The sequence below is a fragment of the Schistocerca piceifrons genome, chromosome 2 (genome assembly GCF_021461385.2).
Source record: "Schistocerca piceifrons isolate TAMUIC-IGC-003096 chromosome 2, iqSchPice1.1, whole genome shotgun sequence".
NCBI classification, from domain to species: domain Eukaryota; kingdom Metazoa; phylum Arthropoda; class Insecta; order Orthoptera; family Acrididae; genus Schistocerca; species Schistocerca piceifrons.
This window is the reverse complement of record NC_060139.1, coordinates 109,876,479-109,895,120: the sequence shown is the minus strand read 5'-3', so window position 1 is coordinate 109,895,120 and position 18,642 is coordinate 109,876,479. Positions and strand designations below refer to the sequence as shown.

Here is an 18,642-nt window from a genome sequence, read left to right as displayed (position 1 = left end):
CGGAATTAAATGAATCTGTCCTACTTTGTGTGATCTGTTCATTTCCATTAGACAAATTTGTCTGTACATTACTTGAGTTTTCCGAATCGGGTGTGTTAAGCTGGGCAGCGCTCATTATAATAGAGCGTTCTGCGTCATCAATTGTCGTCAAATTAACAGACGAGACAATTGAGTTTGTTTGTTCATTATCAGGGTAAAAGTCATCACTAGTGGTTGGAATGCATTGATTGTCAGTGAACGCAGGATTGTCATCATTACACTGCGTGTCACAATTACTATTCGTCACGTTGTTTAAGTCGGTAAATTCGTTCATAATACCTCGCGATACACTATTCACAGTCTTTCGCGGCATTTTTACAATAGTCACAATTATTCAAAAACAAATAAGCACAAATGCAAAAGCAACACACAAATACAATAGAGCAACGAATTGCCGTTGACCTGTAGAAAGAAAGTCACAAGTTAATAAAAGCGTTGCGCCAAATCCTAATTATATCTAAGCAAATAAGAGCAGATATCTGACTGTCGCTCAAAAGACTCTCAACGAAATACGATCCTGGACTGGGTGTCGCCAAGTGTAACCTCCCCACCGAAATTTAAAAGGAAAGAAATATGACAATATTTAATTATGAATGCTAGAGCCGAGTGTAACCTCCCCACAATAATTTTAAAAGAGTGTGACAATATTATTTAGAAATGCTAATGGACATTGCACTATGCGTAACCTGCCCACAATGAAATGTACTGACAATGGCAACAAAAATGTGAAATACGCAATCTGACTCAAATGTAAATTCTTCACAAAAAAATTAAAGTCCATTCAGTGATAAGAAAATTCAATTAAACCGAAATATCGGTCTTTGGCCCTGTGCAAAACAATCAGAATTAAAGTCTTACCTCAGAATAAATGGATGTCACATTTCTGCTCTTGTTATTGCGCACCGCTTGGAGGAACTGCATTGCAAATAATAATATTCTCTTTTTTTGTGATTCTAGTGAAATTTTTCTTCAAAAGAAGTGGAATGAAATGGGAAGTGCAACGAAATCTTTAGTTCAATAAAAAATTAAATTTTTGAAAAAAATGCTTTTGAAATAAAAAATATTATTGGGGGACTTGTTGGAGAATAATTACAATAAATAAAAATTTTTCATTATCTAATGATTATATTAATTAACAGTATACCTTATTCACCATCTTGACCAGTGTTGCCGACCGCCTACATCACACAACCGCACTGGGCTGCTACTACTGACCGACCGCTCTGCATGACGACTATTAGCGTACTGCACGCGACGACTACTGACAGAGTACCGCTCTCAACTAGACAGAGCTACAGACTCGCAACGACTGACTGAGAACCGCTCGCAACACTCGCGCGGTTAAGCGCATACTCTCTGGTCACAGATGCTACAATGCCTCGCCATCGCTGCATACGTGTTTCAAACTGTAAGTTAATGCGGATGAGTAGGAAGAACAAATCTGTATTGTTCGGATACATTATTACTAGTGTCTACCTTGACACAGTCAAGTCGTTTAAATACCTGGGCGTAACGTTGCAAAGCGGTATGAGGTGGAATGAGCATGTGAAAACTGTGGTGGGGAAGGCAAATGGCCGACTTCGGGTTATTTGGAGAATTTTAGGAAAGAGTGGTTCACCTGTAAAGGAGACCGCATATAGGACGCTGGTGCGACTTACTCTTGAGTACTGCCCGAGTGTTTGGGATCCTTATCAGGTCGGATCGAAGGAAGGCATCCAAGCAATTCAGAGGCAGGCTGCTAGATTTGTTCCCGGTAGGTTCGAACATAACGTAAGTGTTAAGGAGATGCTTCCTGGTCTCAAATGGGAATCCCCAGAGGGAAGGCGGCGTTCTTTTTGGGAAACACTGTGAAGAAAATTTAGTGGACCGGCATTTGAAGCTGAGTGCCGAACGAGTCTGCCCCTCCGACATACATCACGCGTAGTGACCACGAACAAAAGATACAAGAAATTATGGTGTGTACGGAGGCGTACAGACGGTCGTTTTTCCGTCGCTCTATTTGCAAGTGGAACAGGAGTGTAAATGACAAGTAGTGGGATAGGGTATCCTCCGCCACGCACCTTATGGTTGCTGGCGGAGCCTCTATGTACGAGGGTTGACTCAAAAGTAATGCCTCCATCTTCGTAACTCTTCAACAGTTTGCAGCATTGGTATGTGGCAGGTACTGGCTTGTTCCATACCCTCTTCTCTACAGCTCCAGTTGGCGGGAAGCCTTAGCATTGAACGATTGTGTTTTTTGCAGTGTAAAGTATGGAACCCTGTGCAAACGGTCGGTCAATGCGATTTAAGCAACGTGCAGTCTATGAATTCTTGACAGCAGAAAGTGTCACCCCAAAGGAGATTTATCCGAGAATGAAAGCATTTCATGGTGATTGTGTTGATGTGAGTACTATGCGTCGTTGGGCGAGCAAGTTTAAAGATGTTGAGGCGGAAACATCTGACCTGCGTGACAAACAGAGTTGGACGTCCTGTGACAGCAACCACCGAGTTTCACAAGCAAAATGTTGACAGAGCGATTCAAGACGATCGTCGAATCACCCAGAGAGAAATTGCAAGCACATATGCATTTCACAAGAACGTGTGGATCACATTTTTGTTTTGCTTAGCTATCGGAAGATCTGTGCATGATGGGTACCCCGGATGCTGACTCCTGAAATGAAAGTGCACAGACTTGAAATTTGCCGGGAACTCCTCTCGCGTTAAGAGAATGAAGGTGACGCCTTTCTCCATTCAGTCATGGGACAACATAATGCTTCTGATGAAGACTTTGAGAGAACTGAGAGACTGCGGTTGCGGAAACAGTGTCGACTTCTTCCGTGACGGCTTCAGAAAACTTGTTCATCGTTGGCAGAAATGCATCCAATTGGCTGGCGATTATATGGAAACGTGAATATTGGTAATTAAAGATCACGTTCTAAGAATTACTTCTGCGGTTGATTTATTAAAATATTCCCATCCAAACTCTATTAACGAAGGTGGAGGCATTACTTTTCATTCAACCCTTGTAAATGTAGATGTACTGACTATCCCTTTTGACGCATGAATGAGTGCTTAAAACAAGTGGGACGTAAGTGATACGGTAAGAATTGTATGATGCACGGTAAGGGGATGGAGAAAATTGTTTGTATTGCTTTTATAATGATTAGGGGAAGATAATGAGTTCATTGACTTTCTGAGAAATGTAAGTAATTTTAATAAAAAACGGTTTTCATTGCAACTTATACCTTTATTAACAACGCGTTTTGCCTTTGTGGGACATCTTCAGATTATCTAAAATTTTCCTTGTACGCCGTATTAAAAAAATCATAAAACTGGTCTGTGCTAGAGTGAAGTTCTGCGTCTAGCGCAGAGCCGTTTTATGATTTTTAGTGTGTGGTTAAAGGAAAAAGTGAGGGTAATCTGAAGATGCACCATGAATGCGGAACGCGTTGTTAATGAAAGACTAAGTGGCAATTTTAATGTCTACATTCGGTTGCTGTAGCAGACGACATAATGGAGTGGAGGACATTTTACGAAATGTAAAATTGTGTTAACTGAGCAGCCAGGACCTCGGATCTCGTAAACAGACCAGCCCTGCGTTAATGTGTGGCTATCTGAGTACTATTTTTGGCAAAGGCGAGTCTTTAAGGTACTCTCATCATCTCACTTTGCTACAAATGGGACGACGTGATGCACTTCCCATTGCAATGGTCACAAACCGTTGTGATTGGAGCGTGTATCGAAATACACAATCTAGGGCGAACAAATAAGCGTTCTCGCTTGTGGTAGTTCTGTTCTATGGAGTACGTAAACTTAGTCCCTGAAACATGTTGTGAATGGGTGAATATTATTGTTTCTCTCGTATCCCTGATGGCTGGCGTCTTCCTCACTATCCATGATGTTTTCAATTATAAACATTGCCCATATCACAAGACTAGATTCATGTTGCAGTGGTTTAACGAACGTAAGAAATTCCTTTCGTCAAATTCATTGAAAATACTTGCTGCGTTACCCAGCGCCTGCCCAGTGTTAACAAACAACTACTGAAGTCTTCAATAACCGCTAACCTTTATGTGGAAAACTTATAGAATCTACCCCTGGCCTCGTAATAAGAATTTAAAGGTCTATGACACGGGGAAGCTCAGCTATTCTCTGTTAAGACTGATGCAGTATGCCGTTAGGCGTGTCACTGTTTTGATTAATCACTATCTTCTACACCACACAGGTAGACTCGTCTCCTACGTGCTACGGTTGTGCTATAAACAAACATAAAAATGGTAATCAGTTCGTTGTGTTCCCCGTTTTCTTTCTGAACAGTTAATAATTTCTTGTTAACATAAGTGTTTCCTGTTTGGTAAGAGCGAAATTAACTTTTTTTTTTTTTTTTTTCGTTGGAGTAACCAGTATTAACAGACGGCTTTATCTTGGTCACAGAGGACGACTTTGACTGTCTAATGCATGTTTTCATGCATTGGCTCGAATGTTTTAGGCTTTCCTTTTCCCCCTCTTTAATTTGATCTTAGGTTTTCAGTTAGATATTATCTTGAACTGAATCTTAAATACCAAAATTTTCGGCATTTGTTTTTAGATTACTGAAGACAAAAACTATAGGTTTAGAAACTTTCCTATACCTGATGTAATGAAAGTATAAGGGCTTTGCTAAATTCTTTCCATACTTCGATTGTTTTGACTTTGCCAAGGCGCAGCAGTAAAAGATTGCCAAGAAACCCTTAAATACATGTAATCACTTTGCGATTAAGCAAGGGGATACCTTTCGATCGGCACAAATTTCCATACTTTCTATAGTGCTTTAAATGTAGCGTTTCTGCTAGGTAACCAAATCTGATGATAAGCAGTGACTTTTTTCCAGACTGGATTTAATATTCAAAGGGGAATTGTACCGGCTTAGGTTAAAAAGTGAAAACTTTGTAGACATTATGCTAGTTTACAGCGCCAAACTGTACTGGCTATTTTTTAAAGAAATATATGGTTTTGTTTCAGGACTGTATACCTATCCGACTGAAAGCCATCCACGTTGTTAACCAGCCCTACATCTTCAACATGGTCTTCGCCATCTTCAAGCCATTTATCAAGGAGAAACTGAGGCACAGGGTAAATTTGTCACTCATAATAAGATGATTGTAGCCAGTAGCAGTTAACGGATGAATATCTAATTACTATTTTTGTTTGAAAAATGCAGGCGAATACGACTTCCTGCTCCTGTAATTTTCCTTAGAAATGGACTACACTTTCTCAGAAACACACGAGAAAATTTCCTCCATTTGCCCACCCTACCATCATATCGCTAATTTCACATGCTCGTCCCGTTCCATACACCTTCGCAACATTACCCTTAAAATTTAAGCGATATTATGTGTTAAAAAGTTTTAATTGGATGCTACCGAGTCCTTAGTTATAGGTATTTAATTGCATTTCTTCAAATTTAAATTAAAGCGCCATTCAACTCACATATTGGCAACACTAAGTTATTGTGCATTTCTTTACACCCTTCGGCGAGGTTACTTTCCGCAGTCAACGAAGTCTGTAAGTGCTACTTAAAATAAGAAAAAAGTTTTATGTAGATTGAGAGCATTAGCGATTCTCCTACCCCTCTTTAGGGGAAACTCAGTGTTTCATTTGCTCTCTATTGTGTTTTAATTCTTCGAACCATTCACAACTCTGAGACGATGTTTATTGTTGCCTCCCTGGCTCATCCGGTTGTTTAGAATAGAACTGAACGTCTTTCTGAAATCAAAGAACGTTTCTACCCATTCATATGCGTCGAAATATCCTTCCCGTTAAGGTACAGGCCGTCATGAAAAATTACCAGAAGTCGACATTAGTATGTTTGCCAAAAGATTATCTCACAAATTGCAGACGGCAAGTTACTACATAATAAAAATAAGACAATGATACGTGCCTAGAAAGACATTCTGCAGTAAAAATTAGGGATGACTATAAACACATCTGAAGTAAAGTCGCTTTCACCTAAGGGAAACTGATTACGAGAGCTGACAAGGAGGGTAGACTGGACTCAATGTAGCCTTTAGATACTCAATAAGGGAGCAACTCTAATTTGGACTGAAAGACGATGATGCAAAAGTTTGCTGCGGCATTGTTTCAGGAACTGTCTGGACGTTCTCTTGATAAAGTGTGGGCAATGTTTTATGGTCAGACGTAGGTTTTGGAGCCCGATCGTTTCGCTGTTCGTCTGAGCCTGGGTAGAGATATTGCATAACATTATGGAAAACCCTGAAAACGAATTTCAGGACTATTACAGTACAGTAATAAAATTCAAAGGGAGACAGCAGTTGAGCATTGACCGTGTATTAGACGCTTGAACCAAAAGGCACTGCAGTTAGGCAATAGTTTTGTCGCTTTGTGGGACAGTAACCTACTTCTGTCGTCTTTTCAGTGACCTGGGCGCTGCTATTGGTTGCCACAATGTTGAAATATTTTTGTGACCGTTGTCGCTGTTAACAACTTCGAGATAACACTAATCTTGGATGACACTACTGCACTCTGCATACTGTACTTACAACACTGTCATACTGAGAAAGTGCCCAGAGTTATTCTTTAATGTATTGCTGTTGTTAGGTTTTGTACGAAGCATTGAACAAAGGAGACCTGAGAACCAGAGAGCTAATTTCTTTCTGCGATATGTGTGAGCGTCTCGACCCGGACGCTGAACGTGTGAAGCGCAAACTGTCTGTAAGTTTTCCGTGGTTTCTCCATATCACAGGGAGATATTGGATGGTTCCTATATAAAAGACCTATTGCCCAATTCTTCATCCCAAATTACCTGGAAATCTACGGACGTTTAACACTAACTGCGTTTCTTTATTCCACGAAGTGAACTTGATGGAAACAACACATTGTCATAGCCGTAACTCGTGTAATCCACTTGTAGTGGTTCAAACTCGTGCCGTAAGTCACATGTAATGGATTAATCGTAGCTCAAACGCGTGTTACACCCAGATATTTACTGGAACGTCATTAAGAAGACTGTCGGCTATTGTCAACTGTTGTTTGCTACTGTCTGGGTGTAAAGTCCATTCAGAATAGTAGGTTGAAATAGACAACATTTGGTTTAATATGCGCCAGTTACTGACCACTGAACTATAGAAATATTTGATGAATATTCATGGAAATAGGAAACAGAAAACTTTACGGCAGTGAGCTATAAATAAGAAACTAAACCTTTGATATTGGTCAACTGTAAACAAATGTAGAAATGAAACAGTACCTTAAAGCATTTACAGGGTAACAGTTATAGAACTATATGAAATAAAATCATCATACCTTCTGAACGATTTGCGTTACGACGTTCAAACTGGCCAACTCTCGGGGCATGATGGGGATTAGTATGAGGCTTATTCCAGTACGGAATACCCGGCGAAATGTTCCCTGATGGCACGGTGACTACCGAACGGTACATGAATGTTTCTGAAGATAATTTCATCCTCATTATCCAAAGTGACCCCTCTCTTCTAGTGACGTTGGCTCTCGCAGTTTCAACTGTAAATCACTCCACGACGCGGAACGCCTCTCCTGTAGCATCTGCCTTTGCAGTTGCCGCTTTCGCCGTTACTAAATGAACCTGTAATGAAACGCGCTTCTCTTCTTCGGGTCTCCTTCGAAATTAAATCGGTCTCTTAGCATACTAGTAGATATTTTATCGATGTGACTTTTTCCAGTACATTTTCTGCAATTGTGTAATCATGCAATAGTCTGCCGCTGTGGCCGAGCGGTTCTAGGCGCTTCAATCCGGAACCGCGCTGCTGCTACGGTCGCAGGTTCGAATCCTGCCTCGGGCATGGATGTGTGTGATGTCGTTAGGTTTAAGTAGTTCTTAGTGTAGGGGACTGATGACCTCTGATGTTAAGTCCCATAGTGCTCAGAACCATTTGAAAGATTTCTTTTAATCATGCAACAATGGGTGTTTATGTTGAGGGTGAGTTGCCAATTTGTCGGGATGTACTTAAACTACGCGTGCACTTTGTAAAATGGTTCAAATGGCTCTGAGCACTATGGGACTCAACTGCTGAGGTCATTAGTACCCTAGAACTTAGAACTAGTTAAACCTAACTAACCTAAGGACATCACAAACATCCATGCAGGATTCGAACCTGCGACCATAGCGGTCTTGCGGTTCCAGACTGCAGCGCCTTTAACCGCACGGCCACTTCGGCCGGCGTGCACTTTGTAAACACTGGATAGAGACACGATGTTAATATGTAAAAGTACGTTACTCTCTGAGTAGATCTTCCTGTTGTTACTAGGATTGTGTAGCAAATTACAAAATATCAAAATGTATTGCATATGTTTAAACAACTTCCATAGTTGGAATGTTACTTGACATTACAAATGAAGATGCATAATTAACAAAGCGAATTTATGAAGCAGTGCTTCGAAACGATTACTTGTCGATAAAAGTGGAAATTTTCAAGAAACTTCCTGGCAGATTAAAACTGTGCGCCCGACCGAGACTCGAATTGGGGACCTTTGCCTTTCGCGGGCAAGTGCTCTACCAAGCACGACTCACGCCCGGTACTCACAGCTTTACCTCTGCCAGATGGTAGAGCACTTGCCCGCGAAAGGCAAAGGTCCCGAGTTCGAGTCTCGGTCGGGCACACAGTTTTAATCTGCCAGGAAGTTTCATATCAGCGCACACTCCGCTGCAGAGTGAAAATCTCATTCTGGAATTTTCAAGAAACTCGATACAACTTTGTTTAACCTTATAACCACCAATGGTTTAATGCAATATGCTTTTAGGAACGCTTCTCAGGAGAATTCAGAGACGGTACTGTGGACATTCCTGTTTGTTCCCGGAAGAAAGTACTACATAGCCCTGAATTTTAGGACAGTAGATGGAAACAACTATAGTAATGAAACTGAATGAGTCAGCAGTGGTGCCCTGATAGCTTACTCGCAGGAACAATGGGCGCGTTTAGTAAGGGTTCATGTTTGATGCCCAGTCCAGCACACTTTAATGCCAGGAAATTCCAGTTATAGCGCTATTACTTAATTTTTTTTCAAATAGTACGTCACGTAATATTTCATGTGGTCTAAATATTAATTCATGTTGTCCAAGTGAACGACCAAACTAGAGCAACAGGTAGTTTCACAAGAAAGGCCACGTTCGAATGCGGTTTGTCAGACATGCTAGATTTCACCAACGGCTGATGCTTCCCAAGGACCCGCAGTTAGTGGGTCAGTACAATTGAAACCTTCTCTTGCTACACGTTTGAGGTCTGAGGATTATCAAAGGTGTTACAGACATGTTAATGGGTGTTTAGAGACAAAATTCTCACGTATGTAGCGTTACAGTGACAGAAATAGACGACGAGGGTTGAGAAACATCCTAACGACATGTGTCATTCTGCATTGCTCCGTTGTAAATTTTTCCACCATCATATGGTCAGATCACTACTCTACGAACCCAATAAAGGCCTGCACGGCATTCAGATTTGAAATGCATCGTTTTCTTACCAAGTTAAAGATTACGATCTTTGTTGTCTTCTCTCTTTTGTTCTTCTTTATTCGTTTTAGCGTCCAGCACCGCCCTAGATCTGATAAAACTGAAAATACCTTCAGGTAATACATTATTAAGACACAATAGGTACAGATAAAACTACAGGCAGCTATTGCCGGTAAAACGGTTAGGTAGTAAGTCACAAATTTTTAGATTAAACAGGCATGTTAAGATGCTATAACATGGGTTTAAAATCACTGTGTAGAATTTGTAGCGACTAATGTAGATCGCTTGGGCACTGATAAAAATAGTCTCATCCCGTACCGTAGTTTTGGAGGCCATTCTCCTTTCCCAGGCTCATCGTCTCCGTTTTTCCATTGATATCACCCTTCCATGTTGTCCGTGGCCTTCCTCCGCGCCTTCTGCCTCCCCCGTATTCTGAGAACGCTACTCGCGATAGTCTTTCCTCTTCCATCCCAGTCAGGTGCCCTGCCCACGTCAGTCTCCTTTTCTTCATCCTTCAGCCGATGTCTGCTTGTGCATAGTTCTACCAGTCCCTCGTTTTTTAATATCATCCATTCCTGTGACTTGGTTTCCCACTTGGGGCCAAATATTTTCCTTAATATCTTTCTTTCGAGAACTGGCAGTTTTCGTTTAGCAATTTTCTTTAATGTAAACGTTTCAGACTCATAGAGCTACCGGGAGAATCACACACTGGTATAGTTTTATTTTAAACCTTCTCAAAACTGCTTCACTGCACAGCACATCTCGTAAGCGAACAAATGGTCTACACGCCATTGCGGTCCTTGCGTTAATCTGGATAACCATTCTATTCTGCTCGCAAAAAGTTCTTACCATATTTTTAAATACGTATGTCTATTGTTTTAAAATCTGATCCATGGGCAACCATCACTGGATACCTTGCTCATGGCCGTATACTCAGTTTTCTCCTTATTAATATGTAACCGTGCTTTCCTGGAACTAGTTCTGTAAGAACTAGTCTCGAGCTGCAAGTCTCCTTCACTACCGCTTACTAGAACAACATCGTCCGCATATGCAAGCTGATTTATTGTGTCTTGTTCCAGCCGGGCTCAGTTTTTGGCGTTCTCTATTTTTTCTAAAATTAAATTAAAAGACCAGTCCTGACTTCAAAATACTCTGGCATTCCTGTATCGATCTTTACTCTGCAATACGTTTTCCTGAACACATCAGTACGAGAAGCATTAACTGTTGTGGAAACGGTAACTCTTTCAAGACATTAGTGATAGTGCTTCTGTGTATGCTGTCAAACATTGGTGATAGTGCCCCGATGTATGTTGTCATAAGTCAGTAAAACCGTTTGAATGTCAGCGTTATGTTCCCAAACTTTCTCGGTTACCAGTCTGAGTGTTAAAATCAGATCTACAGTTGATCTGTTTCCCTTCTGAAACCACGTTGATAGTCCCTATAATGGCTTCTGCATTTGGGATCTTCTCCTCGGTAGACACAGAGGTGGAATTTTGTAGCTTACATGGAGGAGGTAAGTCTTCTATAATTATCACAACCAGGGAGTTGTTCGTTTTTAATATAGAGCAGATTACGGCCATTTTCCAGTCGTCAGGCAATCTCTAACACTCCCCAACATTCTTTAACAGTTCCGTAATTATTTTAACCAGTAGTCGTCTTCCATTCTTTATTAGCATTCATGCAATTTACTCTTCGCCGAAAGCCTTACTGTTTTTTAGGTTTTCGGTTATTTGTCGTATTGCTCCTTCATTGGGGTTCTCTACTTTGCTATGGCGTCTGATACCTCATATGGAAGAGACCCAGTGGGGTCATCCTACTCGTAGTTTAGTAAAGGGCGTAGCGTACGAATATATCAGTTGTAACTGCAATGAAAAACGTATCAGACTTGTTACTGCGTGCATTACCCATTCTTCTCCTTCCCATCGGCTTAACATACACTTGGATCATTGTGTACGGAGTTACACTTAACTCAATAGCACAGATGAACCTATGAAAATGCGCTCTTATATTCGGAACTGTCGTAAGTTCACAAATAAAAATCGTGAGGCTTTGACTAATGTACAGAGCTGTTCACACCATCTGTAATAAACTGTGAAACGAATAATAGGAAACCTTTATTAACGTTTCCAGATGTGTAGGAAACAAATCTAAAATCAAGTAATTTGGTATACAGTGTGATATTTCTACACTGACGACGACAGAGAATTTTACACATTGTTCGTGTTAATGATTAATTATTTGGACTTATTTGGTTGATTCGGATATCAATGACAGTTTTCTCTTACGTATTAATCTTAAGCCATAGCTATTACTTTAGTGAAATCTAACGCTTATAACGGTTGAATCCGATAAATTAACTTACACTTCATTTAGTCATCGTTCAAATATCCACATTTATATCCATATTCTGCAAGCCACTGTGAAGTGCATGGAAGAGCGCTCTTCCTTTTGTACCAGTTATTACGGGTTCTTCCCGTTCTGTTCACGCAGGGAGCGCAGGAAAAATAACTGTTTAAACACCTCCGTGTTTGCTGTAACTAATCTAGTCTTGTAGCTACGGCTATGGGAGCTACAAGTGCGGGGTTGTAACATATTCCTAGTTTCACAATTTAAAACTAGTTCTTGAAGGTTTCTAAGATGGATTTCTTGAGGTAGTGTGAGTCTATTTTCAAATGTCTGCCGGTTCAGTTTCGTCAACACTCCTTGGTACACTTTGATGGATGAAGCAAACCTGTGACCAGTGGAGCCATATTCTAGGATGGGTCACATGGGTGATCTTTTAGCAATCTGTTTTGTAGACTGGCAGCATTTCTGTAGTCTTCTACCAGTAAACCGAAGTTTTACCTTCGCCAGAACCTATGTGATTGTTCCGTTTCATACCCCTATGAGGAGGAGGAGATTAGTGGTTAACGTCCCGTCGACAACGAGGTCATTAGAGACGGAGCGCAAGCTCGGGTGAGGGAAGGATGGGGAAGGAAATCGGCCGTGTCCTTTCAAAGGAACCATCCCGGCATTTGCCTGAAGCTATTTAGGGAAATCACGGAAAACCTAAATCATGATGGCCGGAGGCGGGATTGAACCGTCGTCCTCCCGAATGCGAGTCCAGTGTGCTAACCACTGCGCCACCTCGCTCGGTCATACCCCTATGAGATAAATTATATTTTACTTTAGTTTTGAATAAGGAGCTTTACTTCTTGGCAGGGAAATGTGTAAATGCACGGGGAGCAACAGAGGAAAATTGTTAAAGTATCCCCCTTTTCTTTCTAAATGTATGCCAGGTGAAACAGGTGCCATAGCCTTTATAAAAGTGTAGAAACCATGGCACACAATAACATTTCTACTGCTTGTATGGACAAATTTCTCATTCTGAATTGTTCTAACACGTAAGCATAAGATGTATAAGAACGCTTTTACTCGTAAATTCCAAATATAGTATTTACGAACTCTCGCATTATAATCGGCAGTCGCCTTTTGGATCTTAAGAAAATGACCTCATGAAAACGTTCGTGCCACAGTAAGTTACTGTAGTTACTTAGCGAGTCTTTTCACCAAAATAAAAATCTAAAAATCTGCACAATATTTTTTATTCAATTCCCTTTGCCGGTTTCAACAGGTTAATCTGTTACCTTCGGAAGTTAGAAATAGGAAAGCAGACGTCAAACGCAAACAATGAAGACTTTTTTTCATTAAAGGAACCATGAAGTGTGACATTGCAAACCCACACAAAATATGCGATGAACATAAACCAACAGAATGTCACATCGGAAACAGTACGTAATATACGCGACGAACAGTAGCCAAGAAACTGTTGAAACGTCCCCTTAGAAATATTACGAATGACTGTGTTGATAAACCTCTACGTTATTTGATTTTCAAACAGCTGAACAAAACTGAACGTACTCAGACATTTCTCTCTACTTTTTCTGATCAACACTAAACTGACACACAATATTTTTAGGGCAACGCAATCCGACTTCGAAAAATCCCTACAAGAGAATGGCCCTGACTAACAATAACCTATACCTTTCATGAATCGCTTACCTCACAAAAATCTTCGTTACTCAAACTACTGCAATACGGCGTGCGCCAATACTGCCAGCTGAATAAAAGTTTCTAACTACTGAAGGTAGTAACTACTGATAGGCATACTTAGCAAATGAAAGATTTTGATAGAGAACAAACAATGTATTTACCATAATAATATTCAAAAGTCATATTAATATATCAGTTCATGATATCCAGTCTTACAAATTTACTCTTTCTGATGGACACACGCCCAGATGTCCGCTCTCAGAACTCTGCCATCTCTCTACCCACATCCACCACTGCTGGCTGCTCACCTCTAACTGCGCAACGCTACGCGCTGTTCACATCCAAGTGCCCAACACTACAATAGCGAATATTCCAACAATGCCAACCAGCCACAGACTGCACACAGCACAGCCAGTGATTTTCATACAGAGCGCTACGTGACGCTACCAACATAAAAACCTAAACAGCGTACTTAACCTAGACAGCCTACTTACACTATCTCATCGCAAATAATACATTAATACCAACCGTCTTTGGTTGTTGTTGGTTGCCCTTATTACATATTATTTGCGATGTTGCACTTCATTGTTCCTTCAACGAAAGATGCCTTTATCGTCTGGTCCTTATTCGACATTGGCTTACCCGTTATTTAATCATTTACATAATTTCTGAGTATGAAAGACTGATCTGTTGAAACCGGTTAAGTGAATTTGATAAAAAATTTCCTGCAGGTAACGACGTACCTTTCGTTTTCCGAAAATTTTTTCCTTGCAACTACTGTGGTAATGCTGTAATAAAATCATCGTTAATCGTAGTTGCAGTTAGGTTTGGTGGCAGTTACGCAGTTAGTTTTGGTGGCAGTTACGCAGTTAGTTTTGGTCGCAGTTACGCAGTTATTTTTGGTCGCAGTTGGTTAGCTGGTTAATTATAGTTAGTATTCAGGAATTCCTCTTGGGTGCAGAAGGTCCTGTTATGGAGAAACATGTTTAACTGGCATCAGAAAACAGTGTTACCTGTCGGATATCTATGGACAGACTGTCAGAGTTTTATAGCTGTATATTTCACTGCTTTCTGCTTCTTTCTCTGTTGCCACAGTAATTTTGCCCTGGTCATAGTGGTAGTCTTGTGAAGTGTGTACAGAGTGTTGTGTTTTGCGTTACAGCTGCACTTCCACGGTCGCGACCGCGGCTCGCTGCTGGAGCACATCGAGGTGAAGGCGCTGCCCACAGAGCTGGGCGGCATCATGAACCTGCCGCCTCCGCCTGCCGACCGCATGATAGAGCTGCTCGAGGCCTACGAAGACATCTTCGAAGGTATGTCGCGGTATCTTTTATCAGCTCAGTTATCTGGGCGCCAGACACACAGTCACAAGACCACGCGGACGCCAAAGGCAAGATACAATTCGTGTCAGAGGAGATAAGCACAGCGGACAAAACATCGGTCACTTCCGGGAGACGTCACGCTAATCTCGAGCAGTACCGCCTCCAGCCTTGATAATGGCATCAAGCCGACGAACTAGTGTGGCCAAAAATGTCCAGCGGTAGCCACTTGTCGATTGTTAGACACCAAATTGCGGGAATGTCGTTTCAGTTTCACAAGCACTTCCACATGGTCCCGGCCGTATTTTATAGAGGTTAATATCGCATAATTTAGCGTTCCAGTCGAGATTCGAAGGGTGCCTCAGTGCTCGTCAAACCAGGAACGTATGCCCACAACCCCGTAAATATGGCTGTCATATTGGAAGAGGAAAATGTCCACTATATAATCATTATCAACAGGCAGAAAAAAAGTCCATTAAATGAAAGAAAAGTGGCGAAGCATTTCTGGCCTGAATTAAATTCTCCACATTATGTTTTAAAAGCCTCATTCGGTTATTGATCCACACGATGCCTTGCATCATTCGATCAGACGCGGTTCGCCTGAGCACTCTACACGCTTCCAGTCACCCACTGTCAAGTTTCTGTGTTTGACCCAACAAAGATGAGAAACTATCTGTTGCGCTGTGAGCAATGACCTTTGGGAGGCATACAACTCCAGATGCCCTTTGCATGTAGTTCCCTTTTGAATATTCGTACGGAAACTGACTGAGACACAGGCACCCCTGTCGTGTATGAAGCCAACTCCCGTTGACGGGGGCGGGACATTCGCCTCTGGCTGCTTTCGTTAGGGTATTTTTACGATAACAGTCATTACTTAGTGTTACGTGGCTCCGAGTGGGTGAGAACAGTGCAGCATTACTCGATCATAGGAACTAAATTAAGTCAGGTTAATGATTAAAATGTTTCTGATGACGATTGAGCTGAGCGGTTAAAGTGCACAGAACATCAACAAAATCGTGGTCAGGGTGTTCATTGCTGTGAACGCGTTTATTTGATCCTCTTCTGTCCGAAATCTGCTGCTGCTCACTGAAAGAGGAATGTTCCGTCAGCCGCCGGCAGCACACGGGATGTGCATTCGTACGTCAACACTTAGCGCCCCGGGTTTCTGGCGTCATATGGTGGCAAAAACAGACATTGGGGGTCTTTCCGTACGTGTACAGCAGGAATAGTCAACCTTAACGCCCACTTTTGTACATCTGTTGGTTATAAAATGGTTGTATGCTTTAAGTTGCTGTAACTCTGCATTACAAACTTTTTAATGTAAAGTTACTGCCATACTTTGTAAGTCCCCATTACAGTACAACCAGTGGGCGGTTGGTAAATTTTACTAATAACAGAGATACAAAAGTGGTCGCTAGATAAAAAAAGGTTGACTATTACTGATCTACACGTTCGGAAAGACTCCCCAACGCGCTTTTTTTCGACGATATGACGACAAACTCGGGATACTAAATGTTGAAGTACTAATGCACGGTCCGTGTGCTGCTGACGGCTTAAGGAACGGTTCGCCCTTTCAGCGAGCAGGAGCACCCTACTGTTAGGATTCGGTTGGGTTGGGGAGGAGACCAGACAGCGAGGTCATCGGTCTCATCAGATTAGGGAGGGATGTCGGCCGTGCCCTTTCAAAGAAACCATCCCGGCATTTGCCTGGAGCGATTTAGGGAAATCACGGAAAACTTAATCAGCATGGCCGGTCGCGGGAATTAACCGTCGTCCTCCGGAATGCGAGTCCAGTGTGCTAATCACTGCGCCATCTCGCTCGGTCCCTACTGTTAGAAGAGGATCTATTAACCACCTCCACACCAATGAACACCTTCACCATCATTCTTTTAATGTTCTCTGTGCTTTAACAGTTCATTACGTACCAGATACTTTACGTCAAAATTTTATGAAAATGTAAGGAAACTGTTTTTAAAACCCCTGTCATCCACTATCATAGTCGTAACGCGCACCAGTGGCCGGTAAGGACCGCGTTGACTACCATTGGTGTAGAGCAGTATGAGCATGTCGAATATTCTGAACGTACGTTTGAACGTAGGCCAGTGAGATGCAAGAACGCCACCTACATCACGTGCACGCCATCTCTCTTCAGTCTGAAGACCACATATTGGGTTTTAGATGAAGCCCACATTCGGTGTGTTTTATATTATATCCTGTGAATACATCCCGGTGGCCGCTACGATCGCAGGTTCGAATCCTGCCTCGGGCATGGATGTGTGTGATGTCCTTAGGTTAGTTAGGTTTAAGCAGTTCTAAGTTCTAGGGGACTGATGACCACAGATGTTAAGTCCCATAGTGCTCAGAGCCATTTGAACCATTTGAATACATCCCGTTTCAAAGCACCAGCTCTCGAAAACCCCTTGTTTATTGGTATCATTTGTTGTGATGAAACGACGAGAAAAGCCGTATTGGTGGTTAAATAAGTTTCGAAATTTAATTTGCGCGTTACGAAAATATGCCGTTTCAGGACAAAGGCATAATGGATATCCATCAGAAACACGTTCTACTTGGGATGATCTGTTATAATTGAAAGTCAGTTAATAGCGTATCTGCAATTAAGCCATCAGAAAATTATAATATGCGAGACAAGCTCGCAGCTTATAGAAGTTTACTGTAGCGCAGTGAATGAAGCTGCAAAAGTTACAAAGTCGAGAGCGATGTGTTACAGGTTCACGTCTCACTACAGCCAACTTATTTTTACTCGGCTTCGCGTTTTCTAATAGGTTCCGAGACTTTCTTGATAATTTAATACAAGTGTAGCCTATAACATTCGATGTTATGTAAATATAAGTGCGGTCTCTCTCGGAAGTGAATGTACTCGATTGGCTTTGTGTTCAAGAAAACGTGCACTAGTTCTAGTAAGATATTTTGAACTTTATTGCTTAGTTTTGTATTTCGCATGTTGCAAAGATTCTGCTACTGAATAGAAACAGCGGTCAAATATGAATTACCTTACGTTTTTACTGAAAAATGAGGAACGGGGAAATACTTTTTGTTTGAAGTGGAAGACTATTTTAAATTTGTATCGCTCTATTTGCAATGGAATTTCTGTAAGCGGATGTCCTTATTGATTGTACATGGAACTTCCTTTTTCCCTTATAACATGTCCATTGATATTGAAGTTCTTATTTATGTATGCTACAGACAGAAAGACATGACTAGCAATGGACGAGGGACGAAATTAGCGTTCTAATAGAGGTGACGTAGGATTTTACGCCCGCCCATTTAGTAAACAAACTTGTTGGTCTGAGAGCGAGATACAGCCTACAACTGAAGTTGAGACACGCTTACCGTATACAAAAGCCACATCGCTTCTGAGCGTTGAACTCGGCACGATCAATGTTGACTTTCAAATGCACGGTCCGTATGCCGACTGTGTTCTGATTGGAAAAATGCGTGATAAATCCCACTTTCAAGAAGTGTCTTCGAGCAGGCAACACACAACTGTAGGCCAATATCGGTGATGTCAGTGTGTTGTACAATTTTAGAACGCGTTATATACTTTTGTTTTACGACCTTTCAGCAGACCGAAAATTCCTCCTATACGAATCGACATACATTCAGTAAGCCACGATCGTGTGAAACTCAGATCGCTCCGTTCGTCCGCGAGATCCAGAACGCAGCAGACAGTAGCGCCCAAGTTAATGCCGTGTTCCATTCCATCTCCCCATTGTGTCCGAATCAACAAAATTTGAGACAGGATGTCGGACTAACTTTGTGATTGGACTGAAG

The 18,642-nt window shown here is 41.6% G+C and overlaps 1 protein-coding gene across 1 annotated transcript in view; it reads left to right on the top strand.

Annotated features, from left to right (window-relative positions):
- The window catches only part of LOC124777118 (alpha-tocopherol transfer protein-like), a 138,825-nt gene that overhangs the window by 114,270 nt on the left and 5,913 nt on the right, over positions 1–18,642 (top strand). The window contains exons 5-6 of the mRNA XM_047252404.1: positions 5,020–5,130; positions 14,694–14,844. Of these exons, the coding sequence (XP_047108360.1) occupies positions 5,020–5,130; positions 14,694–14,844 (262 nt within the window). The remainder of the gene's footprint in view (positions 1–5,019; positions 5,131–14,693; positions 14,845–18,642) is intronic.